Source organism: Dipodomys merriami, unplaced genomic scaffold, assembly GCF_024711535.1.
Source record: "Dipodomys merriami isolate MVZ:Mamm:240054 unplaced genomic scaffold, mDipMer1.0.p SCAF_24, whole genome shotgun sequence".
Lineage (NCBI taxonomy): Eukaryota > Metazoa > Chordata > Mammalia > Rodentia > Heteromyidae > Dipodomys > Dipodomys merriami.
In genome coordinates, this window is record NW_027203826.1 from 25,840,586 (window position 1) to 25,856,244 (window position 15,659).

General features: G+C 45.2%; 1 protein-coding gene across 1 annotated transcript in view; it reads right to left on the reverse strand.

Moving 5' to 3' along the window:
* Positions 1-15,659, reverse strand: part of Megf10 (multiple EGF like domains 10) — a 136,779-nt gene that overhangs the window by 8,919 nt on the left and 112,201 nt on the right. Inside the window, exons 17-22 of the mRNA XM_070034489.1 lie at positions 11,715-11,843; positions 10,174-10,302; positions 8,083-8,211; positions 4,395-4,631; positions 2,301-2,428; positions 510-633 (exon numbers count right to left, since the gene is read on the reverse strand). Of these exons, the coding sequence (XP_069890590.1) occupies positions 510-633; positions 2,301-2,428; positions 4,395-4,631; positions 8,083-8,211; positions 10,174-10,302; positions 11,715-11,843 (876 nt within the window). The remainder of the gene's footprint in view (positions 1-509; positions 634-2,300; positions 2,429-4,394; positions 4,632-8,082; positions 8,212-10,173; positions 10,303-11,714; positions 11,844-15,659) is intronic.

The following is a 15,659-nucleotide window of genomic DNA, read 5'->3' on the forward strand; positions in this document are numbered from 1 at the left end:
TTTTACCAAAGAGAAATGTAGTCTTTGCTCTCAGCTCCTGAGACATGATCCCTAACTCCCTGGAAATTCTGCCCACAGAAGTGTTTGCTTGACTTGGATCTGAGGGCAGAAGCTGTGGGAGATGGCGGACACAATGATTTCTATGGTGGGTTGGGTCATATTCTGTCATCTTGTCCTCCAGTCATGCACCTGCGCCACCAATCCTGCCCAGATGATAGGCCCTAAACCTGGACACCATTTCTCCAACTGGCCTCCTGAGATGATGACCTAGCAGAGTAATTTTGTAACTTTAGAGGGAAGAGAGGAGCTAAAACGCAGCACTGCCAGGCAGAGAGCTGCTGGTCTAGCAATCCCTGCCGCACACGCACGACTCAGAAAGCATTTGTTGCACAAAACAAGCATGCTCCATGGAGGTGCTAGGCAGAATCCCATCCTCTGGGCTTTTGTTGCCTATTCCCAGGAGGCCTCTGGGTTCATGCAGGGCACTGGCTGGCACCGGCTGCACGCACCGAGCTCATTGAGGTAGCCGCCTTGCTTCCAGTCCGCAGGCAGCGTCCCGGCACAGTCCACCACGGGGCCTCTCTTCCCAGGGTTCATGCTTTTAAGATTCACAAACAGCTGGTTGTTCTTTGCCTAGGAGAAACAGAAACGGTAGACATGTTAAAAAGGCAGCACTGTGTGCCACGGTGCACTACCTGTCTGGTGAAAAGCAAGTCTGGGGCCATTGGAGAAACACACTCTCCAAAGCACTAAGCTAGCCTGGAGGTGAGAGGCCATGACTCCTGGAGGCAGAGAACCTGCCTTCTGCACCCCAGCCCTGTCTCTACACTGAAGCTCTGCCTTTCACACCCTCACACGAGAGTGCCTCCCTTGGGTCTCTGCACATGGAATTTTGAATTGAACACTGGATGAATTCTGGATCTAAGGTTTCCCATTAAAATATGCATGATATTGCCCGTGTCTCTAGTGAATCTGCAGTCTTCCTGACACACAAACTTCCCTGAATCTGCCTGAGAACAAGGGGAATCATGAAGCTGAATCTCCGGAGTGAGAAATGCTATTTAACCACTCAGCACTGTAATCAAAGTCTAGCTGCATTAATTTAATGACAACTGGATTAAATTAATTAGCTCATTTTTTTTGTAGATTAAGTTAATGGAGAAGTGAAGAGTGATGAGACTTACAATGGAACTGGAGGCCTTGTTTGGGTACAATGGGAAAGAGCGCGATGTGTGTGGGTCCAGAGAATTGTGGGAAGAATTAAAGGGTACAGCTGGAGTTTCCAGCCTTCCTCCACTTGGCTTTCTTATCTGTAAAATGGGGTAGTGGTCACACCAGCAGGTGTGATATTGCTGCGAAGATGGAGCAAGCTCCTCTTGCAAGGTGACTAGAAATGCTTGGTGTGCAGTATTCACTTATTATTATTTGGCCACTTGGGGCTTTGCAAAAGTAGCAGTTTCATATGATTCAACCCACACAAATGTGTATTATTGTCACTAAAGTAAAAGGACTAGGAAAGAGTACTGGAAAGGGTACTAGAAGAAAACTAATCAGGAAAGACAAACTTGATGGTTTTATTCAGGATTGAGTCTGCTATATGTCTTTAAGTTTTCTTTTTGAATTACTATCCAAGCCCCACAACTGGCAATAAAGTCAAAATTAAAAATGAATGTCACAATAGTTTATTTTACAATCTTAAGTTAAATTAGAAATATTTTCGGTGTGAGTGTGGTAGTATACTACTGTAATCCTAAATCCTTGAGAAGCAGAGAAACGAAGGCCCACAGTTAGAGGCTAGCCCCAGGATCTGCTTAGGAAGACCTCCTCTCAGTCTATATGCTGAGTGTGCTGGTGTGGACCTGTAACCCGGGCTTTGTGAAAAGTATAGGTAGGAGGATCACTGTCCAAGGCCAAGTCCCTCAAGACAAAAAAAAAAAAAGAAGAAGAAGACTCTATCTGAAAAGTAAATATAAGCAAAAAAGCTGGGCGCATGGCTCACACGGTAGAGCACCAGCAAGTATGAGACACTTCCATCCAAATAAAAAGATCAGGAGCACTTTCCCAAGGAGGTGTCATGGAAGTAACACGGACGGTGGATAGATATGGAGCCTGGCCTCTCCTGGCAGCTGCCTCACTCACCAGCTAGTCACCAGGGGTCCCCATTTCTGAGGATGTGGTTAGTACACTGGAGGCGCTGAGACACATCCAGAGGACCGCTAGCAGAATCGTGCGGACCACACATGTGCATTACCTAGGGCAGTCTTCATTATGCTAGTTCCCCCGCCCCCAGCCCCTCTCACCTTGGCGATGGTGAGCGTCTCCCTGTTGTTGAAGTGAGGGGAGGCGGCACACTGGGTGAGTGTGTGGTAGCTGGGGTTGGTGAAGTAGTGGCTGTTACCATTCCCACCGCTGCCGTGTGGTAAGGTTTCTGCAAGAAGAAAAGGAGACAGGTCAGACACAGGCTGCTCCAAATCCACACAGCAGGAGGGAATCGAAAGCAGCAGTCAATACGGTATTTGGACTGCTTTCTTATGTCTCAGCCCCTCAGACTGCACTGCTGGCTCACGCCTGCAATCCTAGCTATTCAGGAAACAGATCTGAGGATTGTAGCTCAAAGTCACACGGAGCAGAAAAGTCTGTAAAATGCTTATCTCCAATTAACTGGCAAAAACCCCAGACGTGGTAGAGCATTAGCCTTGAGCAAAAACCAAAGGCAAGGAACAGCAAACAGGCGCTGAGTTCAAGCTCCAGTATCACATATGCATACACACACACACACACACACACACACACACACACACACACACACACACACACACACACACACACACACACACACACACACACACACACACACACACACAGCGAAGCCCATTCAGCAATGCTCCTGGAGATCGCAGCTAGGGCTGCCTCCTGTCTTCTTTTTTTTTTTTTTTGGGTCCAGTCATGGGCCTGAACTCTGGGCCTGGGCGCTGTCCCTCAGCTCTTCAGCTCAAGGCTAGTGCTCTACCACTTGAGCCACAGCGCCACTTCCGGCTTTTTTCTTTTTACTTATGTGGTGCTGAAGAATCGAACCCAGGGCCTCGAGCATGCAAGGCAAGCGCTCTACCACTGAGCCACCTTCCCAGCCCCTGCCTGTCTTCTTGTCAAGTATGAACATATCTACAAACAACTGTGCTCAGCTTTGGGGCTTGTAAGAGCTCGGCGGCCTTATTGGAAGCTATTTTTGCTGTAACAGTCTCTTTTCCTTTTTTAAACAAAATATCTGGTTTCTCGACACAATTCTGTACTGAAAATACATACCTATTAGCTGCTTGACTTATTTCCTGAGGATTATAGCATTGATAAACATGTAACTGAAATCCTCAAGCAACTGCTCTACATTAATAAATATTTTAAGTTTTCAGGCCAAGCACAGTGGCTCAAGCCTGTAATCCTAGTCACTTGGGAGGCAGGGATGGATCGTGGTTCAAGGCTTGCTTGGATGTTACAGTTCAAGAGACTCCATTTGAACCAATGATTGGACACAGTGATGGATGCCTGCCATTCCTGCAATACGGGGAGGCACAGAGGAGGTTCATAGCCCAATCCAGCCCAGTGTGGGCATCAAGCAAAGCCTGCGTTGGCAATAACCAGTGAAAAGGGGACTGGTGGTGTGACTCAACTGGTAGAAGACCTGCTACAGCATACACCTTGTCATCATTTAGCCATCTGATGGCTACATGCGTCACGAAATCACTTTGCTTCTATGGGGACTTGTGACAGATTCTAAAGAGGTTTCTCACAGCCTTGGTTATGGCTCATACCACCACCAACAAAAACAACAACGACATTTCCTATAGCAGTTGCTTCTCCAGTTACCGGGTTGTGTGGATCCTGGGAGTGGTGGGAAGATACCATAGGAAGCATCCAGGAGCAGAGGCGAGAGACCTGCTCCACCTACCCCATCCTCTCCAAGACCTTGGTACACTCATGGTCCTTGCTCCTTCTCTATCCTCTCATCCATGACAGAAGCTGGGACTTGGTGCGTAGTAAAGCCTACCTGCTTTACATCTAAAGCAAGCCCAATTTTAAAAGCCTTAGAGAAAAATAAAATGACAGAGGAAGGCCAGGTGTGGTAGCTTCATTCCGGAATCCCAGCCACTTGAGAGGTAGGAGGATCTCTGGTCAAAGACATTGCAGGCTAAAAGTGTGAAGTCTATATACAATATAACTTAACTAAAACCAAGAAGGCTTCGGGGCGGGGCTCATGTGGTAGTGACTATGAGGCCTTGAGTTCAAAACCCAGGATTTCCAAGGCAAAAGATAATGACTTGAAACCCATGGTCTCAAAGAACCAGCATGGAGAGGTCTAGCTTTCCAGGGTCTGTGACCCCTTCCACTCCCAGTCTTACCTGCCATACTGTAATCCGCATTGATGACCCTCATGGCCGGGGTGTAGCTCACGGCTGGCATGCTCGAGTCCTTTCCTTTCTGCTTCTGTCTATAAATAACGAACAAGGCCAGGAGGAAGATGACCACGAGGATGAGGATGATGATGCCCGCGATGGCCCCAATCTGGTAGGAGTCGGCGGGGAGGGCAGTACTGGTGCGGCTCAAGCTGTTCAGGTTCCCCACGATAATAACTCCGGCTGGAAAAGCAGGGAAGGAAGGAGCACCGAGTAGGGATGAGGGCTCACTGGATAAACGGTTTATCTTTATTCCCCAAATCCTCCCACGGTGCCCACGCCTGGGGGTTTTCAGCTCATGAAATGTTCATTCGGAAACTTTTGGGAAAGAGCAACATGTTCTTCTTCATTTTCAGCCAGCAGCCTGGGAGTTCTTGAAGAAGGGCTGAGGTAGGGTCAGAAAGACCAGTTCAAAGAATCTTTGAACGCAAAGATTCAGAAGCCAGGTTCGGGAGCTGTTCCTATATTTCAAATTTAAACAATTTTAGATCATAACTTACCTAATTCCTCTTTTGGCTTCATTTTCTTTTTTCTTTCTTTTTTTTGGGGGGGGGTCCGGTCATGGGGCCTGAACTCTGGGCCTGGGCGCTGTCCCTCAGCTCTTCAGCTCAAGGCTAGCACTCTACCACTTGAGCCACAGCACCACTTCCGGCTTTTTTCTTTTTGCTTATGTGGTGCTGAGGAATCAAACCCAGGGCCTCAGGCATGCAAGGAAAGCGTTCTACCACTGAGCCACCTTCCCAGCCCTTGGCTTCATTTTCAAATACCGAGATTAGGCAGGAGTAAGACCTAGATGCCCAACTGGCTAAGTTAACCTCATATTTATCCTTAATATTGCTAAGAGTGATTTTTTTCCCAAGTGAATGAACACTAATTCCATTATAAATCAAGCCCAAGGACTAAATCCAATAAGGCTTTTATCTCAGGAGATACTGTTCTGGGAAATTATATTTTCTGAGACAGAAATATTTCCCTAAATTGTACCTGACAATAGCATCCTTTAGCATCCTTTAGCCTTCCTCACTGTGGTGGTTAATCCTTTTTTCTCTTTGGTACTAGGGTTTGAACTCAGAGTCTGGACCTTTAGCTTTTTTACTCAAGGCTGGTGCTACACCATGTGAGCCATACTTCCACTTCCAGCTTTCTGCCATCTAACTGGAGATCAGGGGCTTTTCTGCCAGGATAGCTAAGAACCTAAATTCTCAAATCTCAGCAATAGCTACTAGCATGGTGGTTCATCTTAATCATCAACCTGATTGGACTAAGAGACACCAGGAAAATTATTAAGCATGCCCTGGAGGTGTCTGTGGGGGCATTTCCTTGCCTGTTAGGTCTTGAGAGCTGTGACCAAATGCATGGACTAAGACCTGATGTATTGTTCATAATACCCTGGCATTGAGGGACAGTAGGGAAAGGCAGGATGTGGAGCAAGCTTGGAGGAAGCAGGGTCACTAGCGTATGCCCTGCAGGGGATATATCTTGTCCTGAACCGTTCCTGTCCTTCTTTCTCTCTCTCTGCTTCTGGCCGCCACGATGTTTTACCCAGGCACATGGGGCCAAACCATCATGGAAAGCACTCTCTAAAAGCACGAGTCAAAATAAATCTTCTGTTCTTTAAGTTGTTTCTGTCAGGTCAGAACAATGAAAAAGGAACTGAAACAGTCATTAAAGTCAACATGCAGCTCTATCTGCTGCTTCCTTATGATCCATCAAGTGAGGAAGGAAAAGAGAATTAGGAACTGAGAACTGAGAAATGGGGCATCTGAAAAATGATCCAGATCTCTCGAACTTTCCCTTCAGTGCTGAGGCTGCAGTTCCATGACCCGTGCGTGAGTAAGGAGAATGGCTTCACACATAGCTGCTTTCGCATCAGATACACGGTCTTACTATTTCATGGTTCTGAACCGTAGGAGGATACCTTCTTATGAAACACTGATCTGGAAGCCTGAGGATGGCGAATTCGAGACCAGTCTTTGCTACATGGTGAAACCCTGACTCAAAAATTACAAAACATAAAACAGGCCGACACAAGAATCTGCCTTGAAACTAGAGCAGGAGGCTGTGAGCTTGCAATGTATTTGTAATGATGACTACATTATGGGTAGAGCACCTATCTGATGGTGGGTTCAATTAAATATAAAACATGCAGAAGTACGCAGAAGTCACTTTGTGAGAGAAATCAAACGTTGCACATACACACTCTTATGTGGTCTGCAGTTTAGGATGAGCCTACCTACAAACTGCAAATGTTCTGAAGTCTAAATGTTCTAAAGGGGAATTTGGGGCCCAGTACTACTTTCTGAAGGGCCTATTCACCCCAGAGTCAGAATTCCCCAACTGAGACTATGTATATGACAAATATTTCTAGGTAATTATGTGAATCCTGCTTTAAACCATGGGCACAAGTTTCTTAAAAAGTCATGTGATGCTGTGACTCAAATGGCTCCGCTGCGGAGCTCCAGCCTTGAGAGAAAAAGCAAAGTGACAGGTCCTGAGTTTAAGCCCCAATACTGGCACAAACAGAACAAGAAGTACACAAGTTCTTAAAAAGCGCAACACATGGCTTTCGTACGACTCCTTGTCAATCTTTGTATCTCAGGTGTTTGCCCACGAGAAATGAAAGCACAGATCACACAAAGATTGATGCACTATTGCTCGTAACAGCTTTCACAGTAATTACACCAAACTGGAAACAATGCAATGTCTATCAATAGGTTTGTGAGGCAACCAACTATGGTATATCTATTCAATGGAATACCACACAGCAACAAAAAGAACCAAGCTATTGATACATAAAACAACATGGTTGAGCCAGGTGTCAGTGGCTCACGCCTGTAATCCTAGTTACTCATCAGAAGGCTGAGATCTGAGGATGGAGGTTCAAAGCCAGCCTGGGCAGCAAAGTCTATGAGACTCTTATCTCCAATTAACCACTAGAAAACTGGAAGTGGTGCTGTGGCTCAAGAGGTAGAGTGCTTGCCTTGAGCTGAAGAGCTGAGGGACAGCGCCCAGGCCCAGTGTTCAAGCCCCACGACCAGAAGAAACAAAACAAAAAAAAAATGGTTCAGTTTATAAATATTTATGTTGAATAGACAAAATGAGACCTAAAAGGAATACAGTATGATTCCATTTAAATAAAATTCTGTCAAATGCAAATTAATCTGGAGTGGTAGAAAGCAAGTCAGTTACTGTCAGGGGCCTAAACAGTAGTAGGGGCAGGAAGGGGTCTGAGGAAGACTTATATAGATGATGGAAAGGGTCATTATTGTGGCGGGAACTTTGTGAATATGGATACATGGTTAATTTTTAAAATCAAATTGTTTAACTAAAGTATATTGTATACTAACTATACCTCAGAAAAGCTGAATATACCACTGGCCCCATAGAAAGCTCATGAGTTTAAGAACAAGAGAAACTTGGCAGCGAAGGCTGTGACTCCCTATGTGACCTTAAAGAAACATTCAGCTTGTCTAAGTCTTAGTTTCTTTATCTACATGAAATGAACACCCAGTTCTACCAGTTACGTGCAGAGTTGTAATGAGGGCTACTCCAGGCACCGTCTGTGAGTTACTTCCCGTGTGCCCTGGAGCCCTCTCGGGAGGAGGCAGTGGTGGTGATTTACCACGCTCCCTACCTTGATCACAGCGCGTCCCCTTCCAGCCAGGGCTGCAATAACAGGTTCCGGTGATGTGGTCACAGGTGGAATTGTTCAGACAGTCACATATCTGGCGGCAGCCATAGCCATAAGTCCCAGCAGGGCACTCTGGGGAAGGAGATAAGGTCAACTTAGCGCCAGCCCTTGGGGAATCTGCCTTCTTCCGTGTACCCCTGAGCCTTTGGAGTGAGCCTTTCAGGAAATTCCTGTGCAGACAGACGCAGAGCCCAGGGAATCGCAGAGCTGGACAGCAATTTCCAAGTCATGACATGACTACGTCCAGTGTAGAGACCTGAGCTGCTCAACATCCTGGCTTTGATGGGGAACGGGTGATGCTTGTACAGTGTGTGGAACGAACAGGTTGTCTCAAAGACGAATTTGAGGTGATTCCTTCGGGCACAATTGGGGGCTGAAAGGAAACTAGACTGACAAATAAAACCTAGAGCTTTTTCCCTGAGAACATGGAGATTTTTCTGAGGGCTCAGGTGCCTCCCTAGTGGCATATCCTCTCTCAGATTAGCTAGGAGGTATCGAAGAGGGGGAGAGCAAATTGTGTTTATTCTCTAGGTGACCACTGTATTTACCACAGAATGATTCAAACTCTGGATTCACAGGATTCAGTCTTGGAGACTAAAATGGTAGGGTTCTCATGTAGTGTAATAAGAGCTGGGCATAAATTTTGAAGAACACAGCATAATTGTGTGAAATCTGACCATCTCCACGACAAAAAGACTTGTGCTCTTCGTAAAGTGAGCAGCAGGGGGCACTGTGCTGTTATTATCAGAGTTCTCTGCAATAACAGGCCTCTGTTTACAGTGAGCACTAGAAGTCTTCCAAGATACAGGGACATTTTAATCTGATGTCCAGAGTAATCACGGAAGCACTTAAAAAGGTTTTTATTTAATGAGACCTGAACAAGTTGCTTGGCATGCAAGTGAAAGTCACCCATGTTTAACCAGGTATACACAGACACACAATACTTACACATACAGAAGGCAGTGTGTGTGACTGTGTGACTCTGTGTCTGTTGTATGACTGAATGAAACAGTAAGGTAAAATTCCCATCTCTGTCTGAAGCTGGTTCCTGATCTCCTGCTGTATTTTCTAAAGATCTGCTAGAGCTTGACATGAAACACCGAGAGCTCCATGCCATTGGACTGGGCTTAAGGGGAAGGAAGCTTTATTGCCAAAGTCCTGCTCTGATCAAACCCTTTCCCAGTCACATCACTCCCGCAGCCATGCCATGTTGGGGACATCGTCCGTAAGTCTACCCTCTGGGGAGTGGAGAGCCGTGTTTCACTGTCTTCACTAGGAGGGCTTTAGGATAAGAGAGTACGCCATAGTTCTCAGTACTTGCATGTTCATCCTGAATACTGGATGAATGTCATCCAGGAAATGAACGGTACACTCACTTGCACGCTTAGTTTAAGGCTAATGTTCTTACTACCTTGCAAGCAGATGTATGGTTTATGAGGCAGAAATGGAAAAACCAGATGGGTTGTTCCAGTCGATCATATTCTCCCTGAGTCAGATTAATTCTTCTTTTTATGTGATGTTGTCTTGAATCTTAAGACTTAAATGATTGGCTGTTAGATGAAAGACTGTAAGAGTTGTGAAAAGAAGCAACATTTGCCTGGAATGTTCCCACTTGGGCTACCTGGGCTGGCCTTGGGTCCCCAGCCCTCCTCCCTGTCCTATGCCCTGCCTCTGATTGGAAGACATGTCCACTCTGGTCACAAACACAGAGTGATGGCTGCTTTTAAGGTTCTGAGCACCTATGCTCCAAAAAGGAAGAGAGATAGAAAGAGCCACGGTGATTCTAATGGAAAACCTGCATTCCATCTTTGTTCTTGGAGTCACCCCTCTTCCCTCCAAAGGGCCGAGGAGTTTCTCAGAGGAAACACCTGGAAGAAAGCCAGTTTATGAGGGTCCCAGGGAGGCAGATCTCTGGGAGAGGAAGTCAACCAGGGTGGTAAGTACCTAACCATCTGCTTCACAACTTAAAAGCGGTGATCCTTCTGCCTTCATAACTCAGGGGCGTAAGGAAAGTGAAGTCAGGCAGGTACTCACTCTGCTCACAGTGCCGTCCCATGAACCCCGTGCGGCAGGTGCACTGCCCGGAAATGTGGTCGCAGTCGGCTCCGTTTTGACACTGGCAAATCAAAGCACAGTCCTTGCCGTAAAACCCCAGAGGACATCCTGCAGGGGAAGGGAGGATGGAGGAATCAGAGACAGAGCTCCTGCCTCCGACATAGTTGTGTTTAAAGTTAAAGGAAGCTGAGTTAATTGTGCGTATCTCAGCCTGGCGTGGGGCCTCGCAGGAGCCCCCAGTAGAGCTCTTGCAGGGAAGCATAACCCACACACAGGAGGCAGGATGGATCCCAGTTCATGTAACCATCACTGGTTCCCTTGGGGGCTAAGCTAGTGTCTTCCCATTAAGCCTTCCTTAAAGCCTGTGCACTGTGGGATTATTCCTTCCATTCATCATTCCAATTACTAGGCTTCTGGACTCAAGTTCTCTAGACTGAAATGATTAAAATTATCTGTATGCTTTCAAATCTTGGTTCTATAGCTACCCGTTTCCTCCCTCCCACCCCACTCCACCCCTAACCCCTTTATAGAAAGTTCCAGTGTTTTTCAAGGGTTATTCTCTTGACTGTATTTCCTGGTCAGTATTAAATAAGAATTAACTAATGTTGGACCCATCTCCTGCCTCAGTCCATTGCCATATTTTAAGAGTATTTGTTACTATTCATAACTATAACGTATGCCTTCCTGTCTTCTTTATCACGGGGAAGCAAGAGGAACAAAAAATAATTCCCAGTGATGCTTAGCTGTGATCCTCCGCCCATGATGTTAAAAGCTTCATGAGGAAAAATTGGTTTGAAGCTAGATCGGATGAATCACGCCTCTGACTCCTAGCTACTCAGGAGGTTGAAATCTAAGGACCTGGGTTCAAAGCCAGCCAGAGCAGAAAAGTCTGTGAGATTCTTATCTCTAATGAACCCAAAAAAAGCTGGAAGTGGAGGTATGACTTAACTGATAAAGTGTCAGCCTTGAGCGGAAAAAGCTGAGTTCAATCCCTCGTACCAGCAAAAAAGAAAAAAAAGAAAAGAAAATGATCGTATGAGACTCAAATGGCCAGAAATACAGATCCTTAAGTTCCCCTCAACCAGACCAGGGGTTGGGGGAGGCCCAGAGCTGCGGGTTTATCACCTGTGGGTGATCATGAACCTCACTAAGCGTGAGAAACATGGAACTCCAAGGGCACACAGCAAGTATGAACTCTACAAGGAATGTCCATCACGTATCCTCGCCTTTGTGCAGTTAGAATAAATGAAAGGCAAATGGATCCATGTCATTACCATCTAGTTAAAGGAGAAAAGAGAAGTTGCACAACAGCCTGTACAATTATGCTCCACCTAGGTGTCCTGAAGTGATCTAAGGACAGAGTGCATGGAGCCCCATAGCTCTTTGCTATTTTGAGAAATGTAGATGTTTTGATGCCATGGGGTAGATGAAATATTCCCTTCCAGCAACCCTGATGAGCTCAGACCACACAGGCAAGATGAGGTTCTAGCTTCCCAAGCTGCAGGAGGCTCCTTGCTTACTCTGAGTACAGTAGAGTCCAGTCCAGCCAGGAGTGCATTTACATTCCCCATCGTAGGCGCTGCAGAAGGCTCCGTTGTGGCAGTTACAGGTGTGGATACAGTTCGGGCCCCAGTGAGCTGGTGGACAGGCTGAAACCACAGCAGGTACGGACAGGTGTTAGAGTCCAGTCAGCACTGAGCAGAGGGGCCCAACCACCCGAATGGGGCTCTTTGCAGGTGAGAACTTGGCGGTGTGAATCAGGACTCAGAAAGCACAATAAATCCTCCGTCCAGGGCAGAAAGCCTGAATGTGGCAGGGAACCCCACAAGGTGGGGTTGACTGCGAAGTGATCGTTATATAGACTTCATCAGTGAGTCAGATGACCAAGCCACCTCTCAAGGTTGTAGATTCCGTGTGTTTAAGTTACACGTTCTACCCCTGTGCTGTGCTGCCATTGCTCTTAGCACAGAGGAGGCAGCAGAGGACAAACCACCTCCCGAACACTGGAAATTTAGGAGAGTAGGAAATTTAGGGGAGCTAACCAAAGAAGCAATGGTGGCAAGAGGTATGGAAAAAGAAGGCGGGGTAAGGAAGACAGCATGATGGGGTAACTTTTAAGCATGTCCTCTCTGAAGAAGGCACCTTTGAGCAGAGATAAATGGGAAGCTGAATGCTGACAGCTCACTCCTGTCATCCTAACTACTCAAGGCTGAGAGAGGAGAGCAAGGTTCGAAGAATGCCAAGGCAGGAAAGCCCAGGAGACTCTTAATTCCAAAACTGGAAGTGGAGCTATGGCTCACGTGGTCGAACATCAGTCTTGAGCCAAAAGACTAAGCAAGAGTGCAAGGCCCTGAGTTCAAGCCCCATTCCCCACCCACAACCAGAGGGAGCAAGGATTTGACTTAGGTGCCTTAGGCCATGTAATTTATGGCTTTGATTTCCAATCAACTGTAGCTCACAATTGTTGCTGCAGGCTTATTATCCTGCTCCCATCAGATTTAGTTGACTCACAGAAACTAGTAAGTGGAAGCAGCAGAGACAATCAAATAAAATCATGTGGCGTCTTTGCCAAACTGAAGCGCAATAAGAGAGTCAGATATGATTCCGTGGAATTAAAATGGGAGACTATGGGGTAAAGTCATTTGATTTGCAAGAGATACTTTTTATTCCTATTAATACTTCAGAAATCAACAATTGATTTTTTTTCCTTTTGACAGGACTGAGCTTAGAACTCAAAGCTGTGGGCTTATAATCGGGTCCTCTTCCACTTGAGCCATGTCTCTAGCCTTATTTTTTAAGAACATGTTTACTTAAAAGAAGAACTATGTGTAACTTCTGTATGATTATTCCATAGAAAAGATGAAGCAATAATGATAATAAATGAATCTGAAGTAGTTTTAAGAATGAAAGTAGGATCTCTCATAAATGTGCATTTTTTTTTACCCAGGAGCAAGAGAAAAAAAAGTAACGCTTGACATTTGAGATGTAGAAAGACCCTCATTTAACAGATGAGGAAATTTTGGTTCAGTGAAAGTTAAACAGTGACTCTTGTCACACAGATTCATAGAAAGAGAAATATTTGTTGTTGTTGTTTTCCTATAAGAACAACTTCACTCTTAAGGGTACAGCAAGACTCAGAGAGAGGCCTGGGGAATTGTGACTTAGTGGTAGAGTATCTGCCTATGAAGTGCTAGGCCCTGGTTCAAATGACAGTACTTCCAAAATACAAACAAAACGTAACAACAGAAACAAGACCTAGGGTGAAAATGACTGACCTGCTCAGCCTATCTGTGGCCACACGTGGACCTCTTTACCAAATCAACCTGCTCATATACTTATCACGTATTTGTCAAACATGTATGCCCATAATATATTGTTCTATGGTAAACCACTTTGCATTATTAGTCTTTAGACTCTTATATCAGTTATGATTAGAGAATGGAAATGAAGATCACTCCGATTTTATGTTCCCAAGTGGTATATGAAGAGACAGTCTTCAAGAATTCGTGTTGTCAAAGACCTCTGCCTCTTTAAACACGTGCTTTAATTTCTCACAGTCTCTGTTTCACTGAGGAGAGTGCCACGGAGCCCAGAAGGGAACCAGTGAAATTAGTGATCCCATTAGAGGTAAAACAAATAAAGAGCAAAATAAATCAGCTTCCACAGCAGCGCTGACAGGAACAAGCAGATCATTGTCCCCATTCAGAGTGGTGTTCCTGTTTCCGTCCTTCTAGCACATTCCTCCTCAAACAGGGACAAGAACAACTTCCAAAATGAGGTGTATCTTTTTGCTCCTCTTTATGCTGATACTGGAGCTTGAACTCAGAGCCTGGGCACTGTCCTTTAGATTTTTTTTTTTTTTGCTCAAGGCTGACACTCTATTACTTGAGCCAAAGCTCATTTCTGCCTTTTGCTGGTTAATTGGAGATAAGAGTTTCACAGACCTTTCTGCCCAGACTGGTTTTTAGTCTTAATCCTCAGATCTCAGTCTCCAGAGTAGTTAAGATTACAGGTGTAACCAATAGCACTTGGCAGAAAAAATATTAAATTCAGAGAGAAACTGAAAAAATAGATATTTCTCATCTGTTAATACCTAAAGATGGACTATAACTAGAGTACGCATTAAAAAACAAATGGTCCATCATGTAAAATTAGTACATATTCATTTTCTGATTTATCCTACGTGTGTGATGCAACCAGTACAAACTGAGTATGTGCTAGAAAACTTACCATGAGTAAAACTAGGTTAGCCCCATATGTACCTTGGTCAAAAGTTGAATACTTTTAGAAGCTTCTTTCTAAGTATGAGCCATGGCTTGCAGTCAATACCATCAACCAAATGGTGGCCTGGGTAATCTGAGTGTTGTCATGGTGACATGGGACCCTTATCTGAATGCGGTGGAGACAGGGAGCAGGAGGGAGCCAAGGGAGCCAAGGTGGAGCTCCACTTAGACAAGTCTGCGCAGGAGCCCAACAGGTGCCTATACTCACATTGACATTCCTCCTCTCCATAGAAACACAAGATTGAGACAGACTTTTCCTCCTCCTCTCCCTCCTCCTTCCTCTCCCTTCTCCTCCCTGCCTCTTTTTCTACTTTCCCCCTTCCCTCCACCTCTCTCTATTTCTCTCTTTCTCTGTCTCTATCTCTTTCCCTCATTCTTTCTTTTCACCTACGTAGAATCTTATTATATAGTCCAGATTGGCCTCAAAGTGGCAATCTTCTGGAGTATGAGAGTTAAAGACTGATGCCACCATGCTCCCTACCCCTGTCCTTCTCCCTCTTTTCCTTCTTTTCTTCCTTCCTTCTTTTTCCCTGCTTCTCTTCCTCCCACTCTTTTTTCCTTCTTTTCTTTTCTTTTTCCAATACTGAGGATCAAATCCAGACTCTTGCACATGTTAGGCAAGCACTTTAGCACCAAGATGCATCTTCTTTCTATCTATCTATCTATCTATCTATCTATCTATCTATCTATCTATCTATCTATCTATCTATCTATCTATCTATCTATCTATCTATCTATCTATCTATGTGTCTGGCTGGCTGGCTGGCTCTCTGCCTGCCCTTTTTTTTTGTCTTTAAGAAACTCACTTCTCTCTGAACACCTGTGGCTCACACCTGTAATCCTAGCTACTCAGGAAGCTGAGATCTAAGGGTCATAGTTTGAAGCCAGCCTGGGCAGGAAAGTCTGCAGACTTTCATCTCCAATTCACCACCAAAAAATCCAGAAGTAGAGCTCTGGCTCAAGTAGTAAAGCATTAACTTTGAGCCAAACTCTCAGAACAGTGCCTAGGCCCTGAGTTCAAGCTTCAGGACTGGCACAAAAAGAACAGAAAAGAAAAAAGACACATTTTTAAATATGCTCATTTTTGCTTTAAATTGGTGAATGGTGGCTCATTGAAAGTAAATGAGAAGAAATGTTACATATTTAGGTTATTTCCAAGCTATCTTTGTGATGTAGAGATAG